General features: G+C 36.6%; 1 protein-coding gene across 3 annotated transcripts in view; it reads left to right on the forward strand.

Annotated features, from left to right (window-relative positions):
* Positions 1–14,078, forward strand: part of DCLK2 (doublecortin like kinase 2) — a 95,440-nt gene that overhangs the window by 11,537 nt on the left and 69,825 nt on the right. For all 3 annotated transcript variants that reach the window (XR_013924327.1, XM_080368546.1, XM_080368547.1), the window contains exon 2: positions 1,227–1,561. Coding sequence is in view for 2 of the 3 variants with exons in the window: in XM_080368546.1 (XP_080224672.1) it covers positions 1,227–1,561 (335 nt within the window). In the remaining variant the exon portion in view is untranslated. The remainder of the gene's footprint in view (positions 1–1,226; positions 1,562–14,078) is intronic.

Below are 14,078 nucleotides of genomic sequence, written 5' to 3' on the forward strand. Positions count from 1 at the left end.
AAAAAAAATGTTTAACCTGTTCTAAAATAGTGAAAGGCTTTTCTGTCTGGAGAATTGGTGTGTTCCATTGGTTTGGAATGCTTTCATCCGTCCGGCAATACTCTGCCTTTTCGAGAAAGTCTTTGGATGTCATTTTGTGTGACCCCAAGGATGTAGGTTACAGAAATAACACAGAGTTAAAGAAGTCCTTTGTTATGGTCTGCATCTTGAATATTGCTGTCAGACACTAAAAGAGTTGTGGTAAACAAAACCCAGCAGTTTTAAGAGAAAAATGTCCTCTTGTAAAAAAAAAAAAAACAAACAACCCCACACTCACCCAACCAAAAGGAAACAAAAAAGCCCCAGTTAGTCACTAGCCTTGCATTATGTCAAGGAATGGAGAAAGCTAACAAATTCCTTAGGTTTGCATCATGGCTGGTGCCACTTTAAAATAATTGATGTAAAGGTGTGTATTACTAGCCTGTGATAATATTTTTTGTCCTCTGACTTTCATGACTTTGGGAAGTATCAGCAGTGCAGGCTTTGAATTGGGAAAGAAAATAAAATGGGGAAGTATAGGTGTCCTTTCATATTCCTGTAGTTTCACAGTCACATTTGTGGCCTCAACAGGTGTTTGTGGTTTTTAAAAAAGAATAAAAATGTTGAAGTGAATATATTTCAACAGTGTGTCCTTTGTAGAAAAGCAGTAACTCCTGGTAAATTAAAATGTCCTTCAGGACAAGGGTCTTGAGATGCTAGAATTTTATTCTGTTAAAACTTGCTCATTTTAAAAATAACTCATTATTAAACATAGGTATGTGTTTATACATCTTGAAGTATATATTTGAGGATTATATAGAGAAGGACCTGGAAATTTGCTGTAGGAGAATGCTCTTAATGTCATGTATTGTGAGCTCAAGTAATTTAAGCACTTGCAAAATGACTCTGCAGTCAGAACTTACGATCCAAAAGAAGTGGGAAATATCTTCAACCCCCTTATTACCCTTTATTTTTTTATTTTCATTTCTTAACTAGGGGTCTTTTGAAATGTGTTGAAACCACTCTATGTGGTATTGTTTGGGTGGAAAACTCTGATGATTTACAGTCCTCCATTTAAAATGGCCTGCGGTTGAAATACAGGAAAATCAGTCCTGAAAAATTTGTTTTTTGGTTTTTTTTTTTTTTTTTAATTACAAAAAATAGTTGCTAAACACTTTTAAATTATGAAAATGTCATCTTCTTTTCAGGTGAAAGTTATGTATGTGCATCCAATGAACCGTATCGCAAAGTTGATTACACCAAGAATGTCAATCCAAACTGGTGTGTGAACATAAGGACTGGGTCTACTCGATCCTTGACGTCTCTGACATCCACAAAGAGTGAAGTGAAGGAGAGTAAAGATTTCATAAAACCCAAATTAGTGACTGTTATTAGGAGTGGAGTAAAACCACGGAAAGCTGTGAGAATTCTACTGAATAAGAAGACTGCTCACTCCTTCGAACAGGTCTTGACTGACATCACAGAAGCCATTAAGTTAGATTCAGGTGTAGTCAAGAGACTTTGTACGCTGGATGGAAAGCAGGTAGGAGAATAAATTGCTGTGACCACCTAATAATTAGGAGTTAATCTAAGCTTCTTTGTTTTCAAAAATTGTGTTCTTGTCACCGTATATACTTTAACCTGCTTCTGAATAAGGACAGTTAATAAATGACAACTTTAAAAGTTTGTATTAAATTATTAATATCTACAGAATTTTAAATTTTTATGCAACGCAAAAGAAGTTGACCACTTTATATTCAAAGTAAAAAAAAGTATGAAAACCTCTTTTTCATATACTTTATTGCACTGCTAAAAAAAGTGTCTCAAGTAATACAGTTTATTTAAAAGCAAACTTGTTAAAATGCCTAACGTGTTTTCAGAAGCAGAGTCATGTTATCAGACTACTACGTAGTGCTGAGTGGTATAAGAAAGATATTGCTGCCTCCTTCCATTTCACTTTCACAGATTGCTATTTAAGTAGCAAGAGGACTGAAATGTCTTTCTGGAGGGTAGTAACTGACATGATCTAAGGTCAAGAATTTTATCTGAAGTGAGTAATTCTGGGGGGTAATCATATATTCGCAATATGTTTTTGCTTTTGGTTTTACCACTGCGAAAACATGCTGCCAGGATTAATGATGCAGTAGGTCTTTATTCTCACACAGAAATGCAAAGGAGTGGTCCACAGAGTGTTCTGCTTCAACAGGTTGAAGTGTCAGGAATAGATTTGCTGTTGGTCGGTCAAGTTAATGACTCAGCCCTTCATGGGACAGGACTTTGGTGCTTGATGCTTTGATTTGACACTGATGTGGAACTTTGACAGCATTGCAACTTTAGTAATACAGAACAACACAGGCTATAAAGTAGATCATATTCAGTATCAGGTACTTGTACTGTTGTATTGTTGACTAAATATTATGATCGTTGCTCATTCAACAGGTATTTTTGCACACCTGCCTCCCTACCTATATATTTGCGTGAACTACTTGTAAAAGTTTCAGTTGTGTTCAAACATGTGGGAATTTTTATTGTCAAGCTTTTTATAATAGTTGTATCCTGTAGACTTCTTGAAAAGCACCCTTTTATGTTGAAAGATGCTAGCAAATCCATTGCAGAACAGGTGAACTTAGATTGTCTTGATATGAGGTCTGTCTCTCTGGTTATATTCTGTATGCTGTGGATACTCTTCTTATAATTACTTGAACTTTCTGTTATTTGGTATTAAATATAGTGAGGCAAGTGCATCACTGAGACTCTTGATTTTCAATATTTGGTGGCACTGTAATGTGCTCTTTAGTTCTTCTAAAAGGTTTGATTTTTTTAATGAAATTTGTTAACACAACTTCTTTTTCTAGGAACATCTAAAATGTGATTTAGTCATGTTTAATTTAACTCATAATAAAATAGCTTTGAATATATTTATAACAGTTTTTATTATACAGTAATTAGTCTTTTCTGCCCATGAAGTCATCTGTTATTGTCTCAGATAAGATTATTTTAATCTTCTCAGGCAAGTAGATGGAAAGGGTCAGGAAAGGAAACAGCAAAAACCAGGATTCTCAGTTCAGATTCACCTCTTCTATTGCGTTATGGGTATAGTAGAAACTCACTGGTCTGCGCTGGTGTGGAAGATGCAGTAGTACATCAGAGTTCAATAAAATTAATTAACATTACATCTCACATGTATTTCTTGCGTGTTACTGTCACCCATGGTGGATGATGGCTGTCTTTAGTCCTCAGTGAGAATGACCAGTTACTGGTAATGCTTCAAAATAAGTGTAAGATTTCTAATTGCTTCAGTACCTTCTTCTGCCCTTCTGTGGTAAAGGCAATAATCAAACTTGGACTGCCAGTGTAGGTGTTCTCAAGCAGGATTAAGAAATCCCCAATTAGTGCATAAATGTGGAGATCTCCCATCTGGAAGAAGGGCTTTTTGCTTTTCCATTGACTTTTGGAAGGAGCCTTTGCTTGCACAACCATAGTGTAAATGTGAATTGAGTGATCATGGGATATAGTGCCCCAGACAGAAAACCTGTGGCTTTGAACACCCTGATAGTAAAAGACCTCTCCAGCTTATCTGGGGGGATAGAGATTCGGTCTGGATTTTTTTATTTGTTTGTTTCTTTTTCTCCAAAATGAGGGTCTGACCCCAGTGTGAGGCAGTAGGGATTTTTTTTTTCTTTTTTTGTTTATTGCTGGTGTATATATAGAGGTTGGTGCCCAAGGGCTTTGTGGGGTTTGGCAAATAAAAGAGTTGCTTTCCTGCCAATTACCAATTGGTGGAAATTTCTGAGCCTATTTTCTCTAATGTAGTAATTGCTTATTCTTCTAAATCTGCTAGGGAAGCAGATCTTTTATGTTCGTTGTAGTGTTGGCACAGCTTGAAAGGCAACCATTAAAAAAAAAAAAAAGGCGGCATTTTGTAAATGTCTATGTTCCTATAAATGTAGCTTTTGTGTCTCTCAGGGGTTTGTTTTTTCCTTTTCCCTGCTCCTTCATATTTTTATCTCTGAGGAAATACATAATTTTTGCAAGTTTTTCTGTGAGAGAATGGGTTTACATTGCATTTTGTGTTTAATACAGAATTGATGCTGAAATTCAGGTGTTTAAAACATGCATGTATAAAATTTGGGCCCTTTTATTAGGGAATGTGTTGTGCTGTTAACTTATGGGGTCATTCTGTTTTCCAATAGAACTATTTAACATGTGTAAGATATGATCATGAAACCAGTGAGATATGAAGAAATCTTTTTAATTTTGAGCAGTATAACAGAAAAATGTCCTTAAAATAGTTATTTACTCTTACGATTTCATTAATCTTGACTGTAGCAACACCTTGATGATAATAGTAACAGAGAATAACATCCATGTCAGATATTTTCTTTGGTTACTGTGTATGAAGACAGACAATTATCTAGCTTTTAATTGTAAGATTTTATAACATTTTACTGGTTTCCTTTTATCTTCAGTTTCAATATGGGTGCTGTATCTTAGCATTTTAGTGCTTTGTAGCCTCAAGTACAGAAATTTTTTTTGACTACGTTGGTGCAAGGGTGCTTTTCACTTTCAAGCTGTTGAGAAACCAACTTTTTTACCTCCCAAGACACTTGTGATGGTTTCTATGCGAGGAAAAATATTCCTGTAAAAGTAACTAGCTTCAACTTTGCAGTGCAGGCTTCTGTTATTCCAGTCTTGGTGCTTCTGACATTGAGGTTTGCCTAATACATTCGTTTGACCAAAGTGTTTCCCTTACTTGGCTGCATTTTCCCTGGAATCTGTCACTATCCCACTGTGAAGCAGGGACAGTCAGACTGAAACTTCTCCAGTTGGGAAGTTAACCCTTCATTATCTCAGAAGAGAATGGACAGTTTCTGTCTTGCTAAACAAACTTCAAGCTTCAGTCATTGCAAAGTGTAGGGCAGCAACTTAATGGTAAATTACCTGGACTAATTGCCTAAAGGAATATAATTTGGTGGGATGGAGTGTAGAGGGGAATTTTCTGCGAGAAACTCACAAAAAGCCATGCAGAACTCTGAAGCATGTATTATTTAACACACAAAATAAATTACATCTTAATTCCTGGAAGACAGCAACTTTTTAAGCTTGCATTGTGTTGCAGTTTCATGAATTAATATCCCTAACAGGATTGAAAAGGTGGATGAGACACCTTTTTATACTCCATTCCCAAACCAGTGAGAACATCCCTCAGATAACCCTTATTTTTAAAGATATTTTTTTGATGGGCCACAGGTGTGTTTGGTGGCTATCTGTGAAACCAGAAGCTCCCTAATTTTCTGTTAACAAAGTGTTTCATAAGGTGCTAATTAGAAGTAAATGGGTAACTGAAGAAAACAGATATTACATTTGGAAGTATTCATCAGACTTACTATGGTCTCCTGTCTAACTTTTTATTTTCCACTGACATATTATGTCTCAGGCTCTAACCTAGTATACATACTTTCACAAATGTATTGCAAGTAGCGTAGATTTTAATTTCTGCTACAGGCAATTTTGCAAGAACATAGAAAGCTCCAACATTTTTGCAGTTCTAGTTCTGTTGAAAATTAAAACAGCACTTTAAGCTGAAACGTTGCATTGACCTGCAAGTACGAGGGGGAAAATTCCTTAAGCCCTTGCATTTCTCACAACTCTTAAAAAGGCTTATATATGTTATGAGGAATGTCAGTGGCAGCTGCAAAGGGAATGATTCTCTGCATTGCAAACCCCACAGAAGTATGACATTTGTGGGGCAGGAGTCTTTCCTCACCTAGCTTCAAGGCTTAAAAAATGCCAAATAACCTGCAGCAGGCTACTTGGTGATTTGACACTACAGATATGATTGACAATGTAACTACTAAAAGATCAGGTGTGTTGGACAGAAGGACTTGCCATAATTGTGGTTGATGTCCTCAGCAAAAATCATGTTAACCTTCTTGTGTGACAAAATACAGAAATGAGAGCTATGTCTACTTGGGGGGGGGGGGGTTGGGGCAGCGGCACAGGAAGTCATTACAGTCTGTATATTGCTTTATAAGAGCAATACACGTACATATAAGACCAATAATATATCTATCGGCAGAGTATGAGAATGCCATATGAGAGAATGGGAACTGGAACATTACCTCTGAGATGCCTCGATGCAGCAGTGGATAGTGCTGTGACATAAGAGTGGAATATCATGCAAGAGGCATATATATTGTTGGTTTGGGTTTTTTGGGGGTGGGTTTTTTTGTTTGTTTGGGGCTTTTTTAGCTGATGTGAGTCCCTGAACTAATATTGTGTGGGAAACAGTAAAACATACTGATGGAGATGCAACCAGAAGTAGTATTTAGATTGTCTTTAAAAAAGAGAGAATAGAACTTCCAAGAGAGAGACCTTCCAAGGGAATAGGAACTAAGTGGCCTGGGTAATTAAATCAGAAAAGATACACACTTGCAGTACAGAGGAGGAGAAGAAAAGCTCATACTAGATGTTGTTAAGAGCCATGTTTCTTATTCACTGGGTGGATGTGAGACAAAGACAGTGGGAAAGAGCTAAAGATTACTTTGCAAGATATAGGGAAGCCCTGAAGAAGAGTATAGAGCAGTCCTGTAAGAGTTTAATGGTCCTACAACTGACATTCATTCAATGAGTTGAACGTCCTAAGGTTGAGCTAAATAAGATTCACTCTGACTCTTACAGGGAAGAAAAAATTTGAGGAAGCAATATTGTGAATCACTTGCTGATGGTTGGCTGGATCATCTTCCCCTTTCACAAATATGTAGCAGTGGAATATCTCTATTACCTGGAGCTGAGAAGTTCCACATTGTTTGGTGCGGTTCCCTTTATGTGTGTTATAGGCTAGAAGGGCTCTGACATAGCATCTGTCTGTTCAGGGGGCCTGCTGTTCTGGGTTGAGCTCAGGACACAAAATGCTTCAACAGACCGTATGATGTGGGGTTTTGGGGTGTGTGTGTGTGTGTGTGTTGGGTTTTTTTGTTGTTGTTGCTCTTTTAACAATATTTTAACAATAGTTACGAAAATGACTTGCTTGGGGAGAGAGACAAGAGGAAGAAACCAGTAGCGGCTACTTCCTTATATCTGAAGTAAGCTTTTTGACACTTTCTTTTCACATCAGACAGCTAGGGAAGCATGGTGTAGGAAAAAAATGCACTACTTACTGGATGCACGGTTGGCATACTGTTCTGAATGATTATTGATGATTCACTGCCAAACTGGAATTTTATATTGAGTAGGGGTCAATGAATGTGTCTATACTAGTCACTGTAAATGACCTGGAAGATGGAATGGAGGATAAGCTTAAATACAAAGAACACACCAAACATGAGCTACAGGAAAGCTGGACAACTGAAAATTAGAATAATCTTGACAAACTGCAGAAATAGCTTAGGATCAAGCAGGTTGAGTAATCTTAGACTCACTGGTTATTAGCAACGCAGATAGGAAATGGCAAGTAGTTCTGGTTGAAGTGGTAAAGGATCACAGCTGAAGATGAATTAATGATGTCAATGTTGTGCATAGGAGAGGAAAGCCAAATTCCCTAAAGAAATTACAGTGGATGATCCTGTTTCTGATGTATGTGTCAGGTGGCCATTCTGCTCTGGCTCACTCAATGCAATGATAGCAGCAAGAGACAGCTTTGTTATGGAAAATGCAGGGAAGAGTTAAAAGAACTAAGAAAACATGTTACATGAAGAAAGATTGAAGGAAATGGGATTGCTTAGATTAGAGAAAGATGACCAACAAGTTTTCAGGGGGATGGATAAAAAAAGCTAGCAGCAAAGAAAAAGGCAATGACTTCTGTGTTTTCCCTGTGTATAGGAAAATAAATAATAGGCTTCTACTTAATCAGATCCAGTCAAGTAGTCACTGTCAAATTAAGATTACTGAACAGGTGATTTTTGTTGGAGTACATAATTGGGGTCTAACAGTCTCTGAGGTTTCTGAAAACTGTTTTTGAGTGTTTTCAGTAACTAAAGGCTATCTTCAACTTTGGAAGAGCTGTTGAGCTAGAGATAAAATAACAAAAATATGAATGCAAATTAACATAAACATGTGCATGTATAAACACCGGCATCCCACGGAGAATTCATACAGAAGGTTTTGCAGTTGGATTGTTTTATCCCAGTGCTAGCAAACATCAATGAAAAGTGATTTAGGGGAAGCTGGGCTTGTAGTAGAGGCTAGAATTGTTTCAGAGAACAGCTGTGGAGAGATGTCTGTCTAATCAGTGTGGGATAAGTCTTGCAATTCTAAGGAAAACAAAAGAATTAAAGTGGCCCTAATCTTGAGGAAGTCAGTATGACAGGAAATGAATTCATCCATGAACGCTGCTACATGATATTTTTGTTCAGACTTTCAGTTGGTCTGGTCAGAACTGGAAGCCACGGTTATTTATTACTAGAAGAAAGGAGGAAATAGTGTACCTAAGCAGAGGAGATAATTTTGGCCTCTGTCCATGGACATAGAAATATTCCCATCTGTAGTTATTTATGGAAGGAATTGTTATCTGAAGCTAACCTGAAATTAACTGTGCCCTGTCATAGATGCATAGATCTGAAAAATACCCTAAGTATGAAAACACAGAGATCTTTTTCCAGCAACAAATCTTGTCCTGGAACACCTTCTAAAGCATTTTTATTACTTGTAGTGGTGCAAAGGCTACAGGCAGATAATGTGTGGGTTTAGGGTTTACCCTACGAAGTATTTACGATTTTTATCACTGTTGTTGGAGGACCATGTTAGCAGTTCAATTACTGTTTTGAGGCAAAAAGAAAATGCGAAATGGTAAGGATTTTGTTTAAAAGTAATAAAATTATGATGCTTAAGATGCTACAGAAAAAGTATTAAAAAAGAAACAGAACCTTGAACATCTAGTGAGTCATCTCAGAACAGTGTCTTAAACTGGAAGTGAACAATAAGGCTGAGGAAGCTTTTCAGCTTTGTTGCAAAAAGGTCATGCCATGTGAAATAGTCACAGTCTAGGACTGAAAAACTTGGCTCTCTGGAGCAAAGGTCTTCAGAATTTTTGGGGGTGGGAAAAAACACCCCTGTGTATTACTCTTACTTTCTGGAGATCCATAACCCAAAATATAGTACAGATAAAATAGAGACGGTGTATCTCTTTCCTCCCTGCAGGTGTACATAATTGTAGCTTTGGGAATGTGGTGTAACGTTACTGGGAAGGGAATGGCTGGGGTCCACTGGGTGTGAATTGAATCTTTTTCAGTGAGGTAAGCTTTAGATACGTAATTAGTAATACGCACTGCCATCAAACTAACAGGTTGGTGAAGTGGGATGTTAAAATAACAGTCTTTCTAAAAATGAACACAAAATCAGACCGTGATGTGAAGTCAGCACTTTTAAATTAAAGCATAGTGACTGAAAAAAAAAATTGATAATATTTTAGCTACAAGCAAGCATGTGTGTCTTGTTAAAAGTGATACCCAACTTGCTGGAGTCTGTGAATGTATAGAGAGGATAAATCCTACTGGGTTTTCAATTTTTGTCTGTGCACACCAAGAGCTGACAGCACTTAATAAAAATGACATGCCACACAGTGTGGGAAACAATCACTGAGAAAATAGTGGTGTCATCAGTGGTAACGTCGTATTTTTGTTGGTGTATGATTACAGTAATTTCAGTGCTGGGCTACAGAAATGGTGTGTGTAGCTCTTGGAATAAAAGAGTAGTATGCAGTCATTGTCTGCCATCTGCCATGCTAAAGATCGAATCACATGACTTGGAAACTAAACCTTGGGAATTTGTTATGTCCTGCTGAGCCTGGCCATTAACAGATAATTAGTCTGGTAAAAATCTTTTTAATTCGTTCTGCAGCTGTCATATGCCAGATTAGGATTTGTGTCACAGGTTCCTCATTACTGTGAGATCTTGGAAATTTTTTTCCTCTAACTATATTACCCTGTGTTACTTCAATAAAACAGTTCTTGCATTCTCACATTTAAACATGCAGACTTTTCTTTAAGAAGCATGTTAACACCTTACAGTGTAAAGCTACTTACCAACCACACATGAAAGGGTTTCAAGGTCAAATTTTCTCCATTCCTCTTCATAATACAGTCTTCAAGCAGATTTTCTAGTCAAGATTTAACTTCAGATTGTCAGGTTGATAGATCTGTTATAGTAGCTGCTTGGTTAGATGTAATTAGATCATCAGTGTGTCTGAAGTCTACTGAAGCAAAAATATGAACTTTTCTTCTAGATTCATACCAGTTATTAAGAAAAATGGCATTCTCTTCTATAATAAATTAGTGGCAGGAAACATGAAACAGTTGGTCAGAGAGAGGAAAGGGAATATTCATTTCTGATGTTTAAAATATTGCTAGCTGATTATTTTGCAATGGACTTTTAAACACAGTAGTCTGAAGACTCTGAAAGGAAAGTAATGTTGAAGTAATAGGAACACAGCCAGCTTTTAAAAGCAAAATGCTTCCCAGCACTTAAATGGAACAATGACCCTGTCTGTGGCTTGAAGTCTGGAAGCTTTGCATAGAAAAGGAGTGATACTGTTTTCACTGTTGGCAGTGAAAATCAGCGTTCTTGGGGCACTTCTCTTGTTTACAAAGTCAACAATTTTCTTCTTTTGTGCAAATATGCTATATATGTCATGTTCTTAAATATTTATTTTCTTCCTATTTATTTGGTCTTTTATTTAGTGATACATGGCACAGGGTATCTCTGCAATCATGGAAGGCTGTTTGAAGAAACTAAAGTATTTCAGATGAAAGCAAAAACGATAGAACATAACTCGTAAACTAAACAGCAAGTTAGATTTTTAGGCTAGTAGGTTCGACATTTCTTGGCTTTGCTCTTCTTATCTCTAACCTCCAACTCAACTAGTATTTAGTTAGGGAATTCCAGTCTGGATAAAATTATTGGAAAATAGGTTAGTTAAAAAAAAAGGAGAAAAAAAAGATGAGTACCAGACAACCAGAATCCTCTTTGTAAATGCTTTCTGAAGGTGCCATTTTCTTGCATGTGGAAAACTTGCTGTTGACCTTTTAAAGAAATCAAGGGTCTGGTTGATTTAAACCTGAGTAAATTGAACAGAAGAGATTCAATCATAGCTAAATGTGGAGCTGGATCCTAGTTAAAGAGTGTTTGCTTTATTCTCCCTATGTTTTGCAAGGGACCCAAAAATACAGATACTTAGAAGATGCCCATGTGGATGTAAGGCAGACAGATATCTGATACCAGCTAGCTTTGAGTTGTGTAACTTATGGACCTGGAGGTGGTCTACATCTGATCAGGCTGCAGACTGACATCATATCTAGTTGCTCTTCGGTGGATAGATGTATTCTTACCAAGTTATGCGTGTAATGCTTTTTGAGGTGGGAAGTATTGTTCCTATTGCAAAGAGAACTAGAATATAACGTGTGCTGTTGGTAATAGTGGGTTTTTTACCAGATTTCTGTTGGGGATAGTAGAGAATCAATGGGTTTTCCCATTCTTTCTTTTCTTGTAGGCCCTCCGCATGTGTCAGACAGTAAGAAAAAGTATTGAAAATAAGTATTTTTCCCTCTGACATGTTTGCTTTATTACCAAGTTTCAGATTTTTGTTTCTCCTTTTCCTGCAGAAATGAAGAGTGACTTTGATGAAAGGCTTTTGACTGAGCAGTTGGGGTTCTACTCAGCCTAAACTGAGCCATCATGACTGTATGGCTGACTTTTCTGGATTAGCTCTACTAATATACTCCTAAAATCTAATTTCTATATATTTCTAAACTGTGAATTATATTTCTAGCACATACTGTGCTATAAACAAAAACATTCTGAATATTTGGTTACTAGGTTTTCCTAGAAACTGGGGCAGTTTTCAGATGTGTTTAGACAGAAGTTCTTTCCTGCAATCATATTACAACTGCGAATGGTAATCCAACCAAGGTACATTTAAAAGTAACTGTTGGCTAGAATCCTTTATATAATCACTTTAGGAACAGCAGAAGTAAACAGCCTGCTGAAATACAGGACTGGAAGGGGCAGCATGGCTGACAATATCCAGTCGCCAACTGGTATTGACAATCTCATATGCTTTATGTCCAGCATAGTTCACAAGAATGTTCCCTGTGTCCTTTTCCCAAACACTGTCACAAAACCATCCTCAGGACCTGTATCAATTTAAAGAGTGCTAGTCCATGAAACTTCAGGACTTTGATGATTGTGTATTACAGAGAAAGAATGGGAAAGATAAAAAAATGTTCTTTATAACCCCAGCCTGCCTCTACACTTCCAATTTTAGACGGGCTATTTGAAAATAATTCTAGAAATTGGACAGTGTTATGACTTTCTTAGCAAAGAGAACACACTGCTATACTTGACATCTGACTCAAGAAAACATCTCTGGAAACAAAATCTTCATAACACAGTTATATGAGCATAGGAGGAAACACGGCACAGTGAAGATTCCTGGTAGACTTAAGTATTCTGGCCAGTTCTTATTGTGGCTGATTTTTTCTGTCTCAAAGGGAAAACTATTCTCTCCACTTGCCTGGAGCTGAGGGGTTAAGCAGGGAAATCTGTCCTCTTCAGGTACCCATGCAAGCTATGGTACAGCAGATTAGGGTAAAATAAAAAATAATGTATTAGAGCACATTTGTAATATTTATGTTAATGCATACTTGTAAATTTTATAATATATAATACTTACATATTCTTACTTAAAGTATAAATACGGTAAAATTGATATTGTAAGCTGGTGAAGTCTAAGAGGAAGATGATGAAAAAAATTATTAAATCTGTTTCACAAAGCTCTGTATTTTGTCCTCCTTTGCTTTAATACAGAAACAATAATGTTTCCTGCAATTTCAGTATCAGAATGGCTGTTGATATAGACAGTGGATTTGTTATTACCTTGAAGTCTGATGCCTGCTTAAGAACACGATTCTAGTTCAAGCACTGATCTTCCTTTTCTGAAGGGGATTTGCTTTTGCTTTTGGAGTGACATACATAATTGGATGTGTGAGAACCTTGTAATTGTCTTCTGTCACACATTATCAAGAAGCCCATGAGAGAAGGTGCAGTCCAAGATGCTAGGGTGATATTCTGAGAAGTTTTTAAGATCTGAGAGGGCTTCAAATACTCTTTGAACTAGTAATTATTATACAGATTTGCTTCGTTTTCACACATGAATGCATTTTGATTTATTTCAGCACTTTTCATCTTTTGCACATCATTTTTTTCCTATCTTCTACTTCTCAAATATCTGACTTTAGAAAATGTATTTATGATACTTATATTTAAACAGCTTCTTTTTCCTCCCATATATGTGTCACTAAATATACAAAATTTAGAACAGTGTTACAATAAGTAGGGGAATGAAGGTGGTTTATGCTACTTTGTATGAATTGCAGGTACTTCACTGAAATTTTCAAAGTAACTATCGTGGCTTACTTATTTTGGCAGTAATCCATGTGAGGTGAAAGTTTCTATTCCTTGAATGTCTATTTTGGAACTTTATTTACAATCACAGTAACTCCATCGTCCATGTATATGTATCTTAATATACGGGAGATACGAAATAAAGTCTAATATTAGGAGTGTTCACTGGTCATAATGTTATGTAGCAAACTTTTTTTTTTTGCAAAAATCTTCATGAAAAGAAGGGCAGATTCGATGGATGAACACTTTTATCTTTTAGGAAGTTTTTCATCTTCATTTAAGACCTGTGTAACAAAGTATGATTGACACTACACATATATTAATGGAAATAAAAAAAGGCTTAACAAATATTTTGTTTGTTCCAATACAAATTGAAAGACATGAACAGGAAATGACCAGAAGCACTGAGACATTGTGGACCTCTAAAAATGATTAGGACTTCAGCAACTTTCTTAGTCTTATCTGAGGCTTTCAAGAAGTCCCTGTCCCAGTCTTTAGTAAAAAGTAAGTTTTATATGGAGTTTTTGGAGGTAAAACACCAGTATAAGTTGTCAAATGTGGGGGGAGAGTCTGTCTGAAAATTCAGCCTGATTGCTGCTTAAAAAAAAAAGCAGCTCTAGTGCTAGAACTATTAAAATACGAGTAGCCAAATGGAGTCTATA

Source organism: Falco punctatus (genome assembly GCF_963210335.1).
Source record: "Falco punctatus genome assembly, chromosome: 1".
NCBI lineage: Eukaryota > Metazoa > Chordata > Aves > Falconiformes > Falconidae > Falco > Falco punctatus.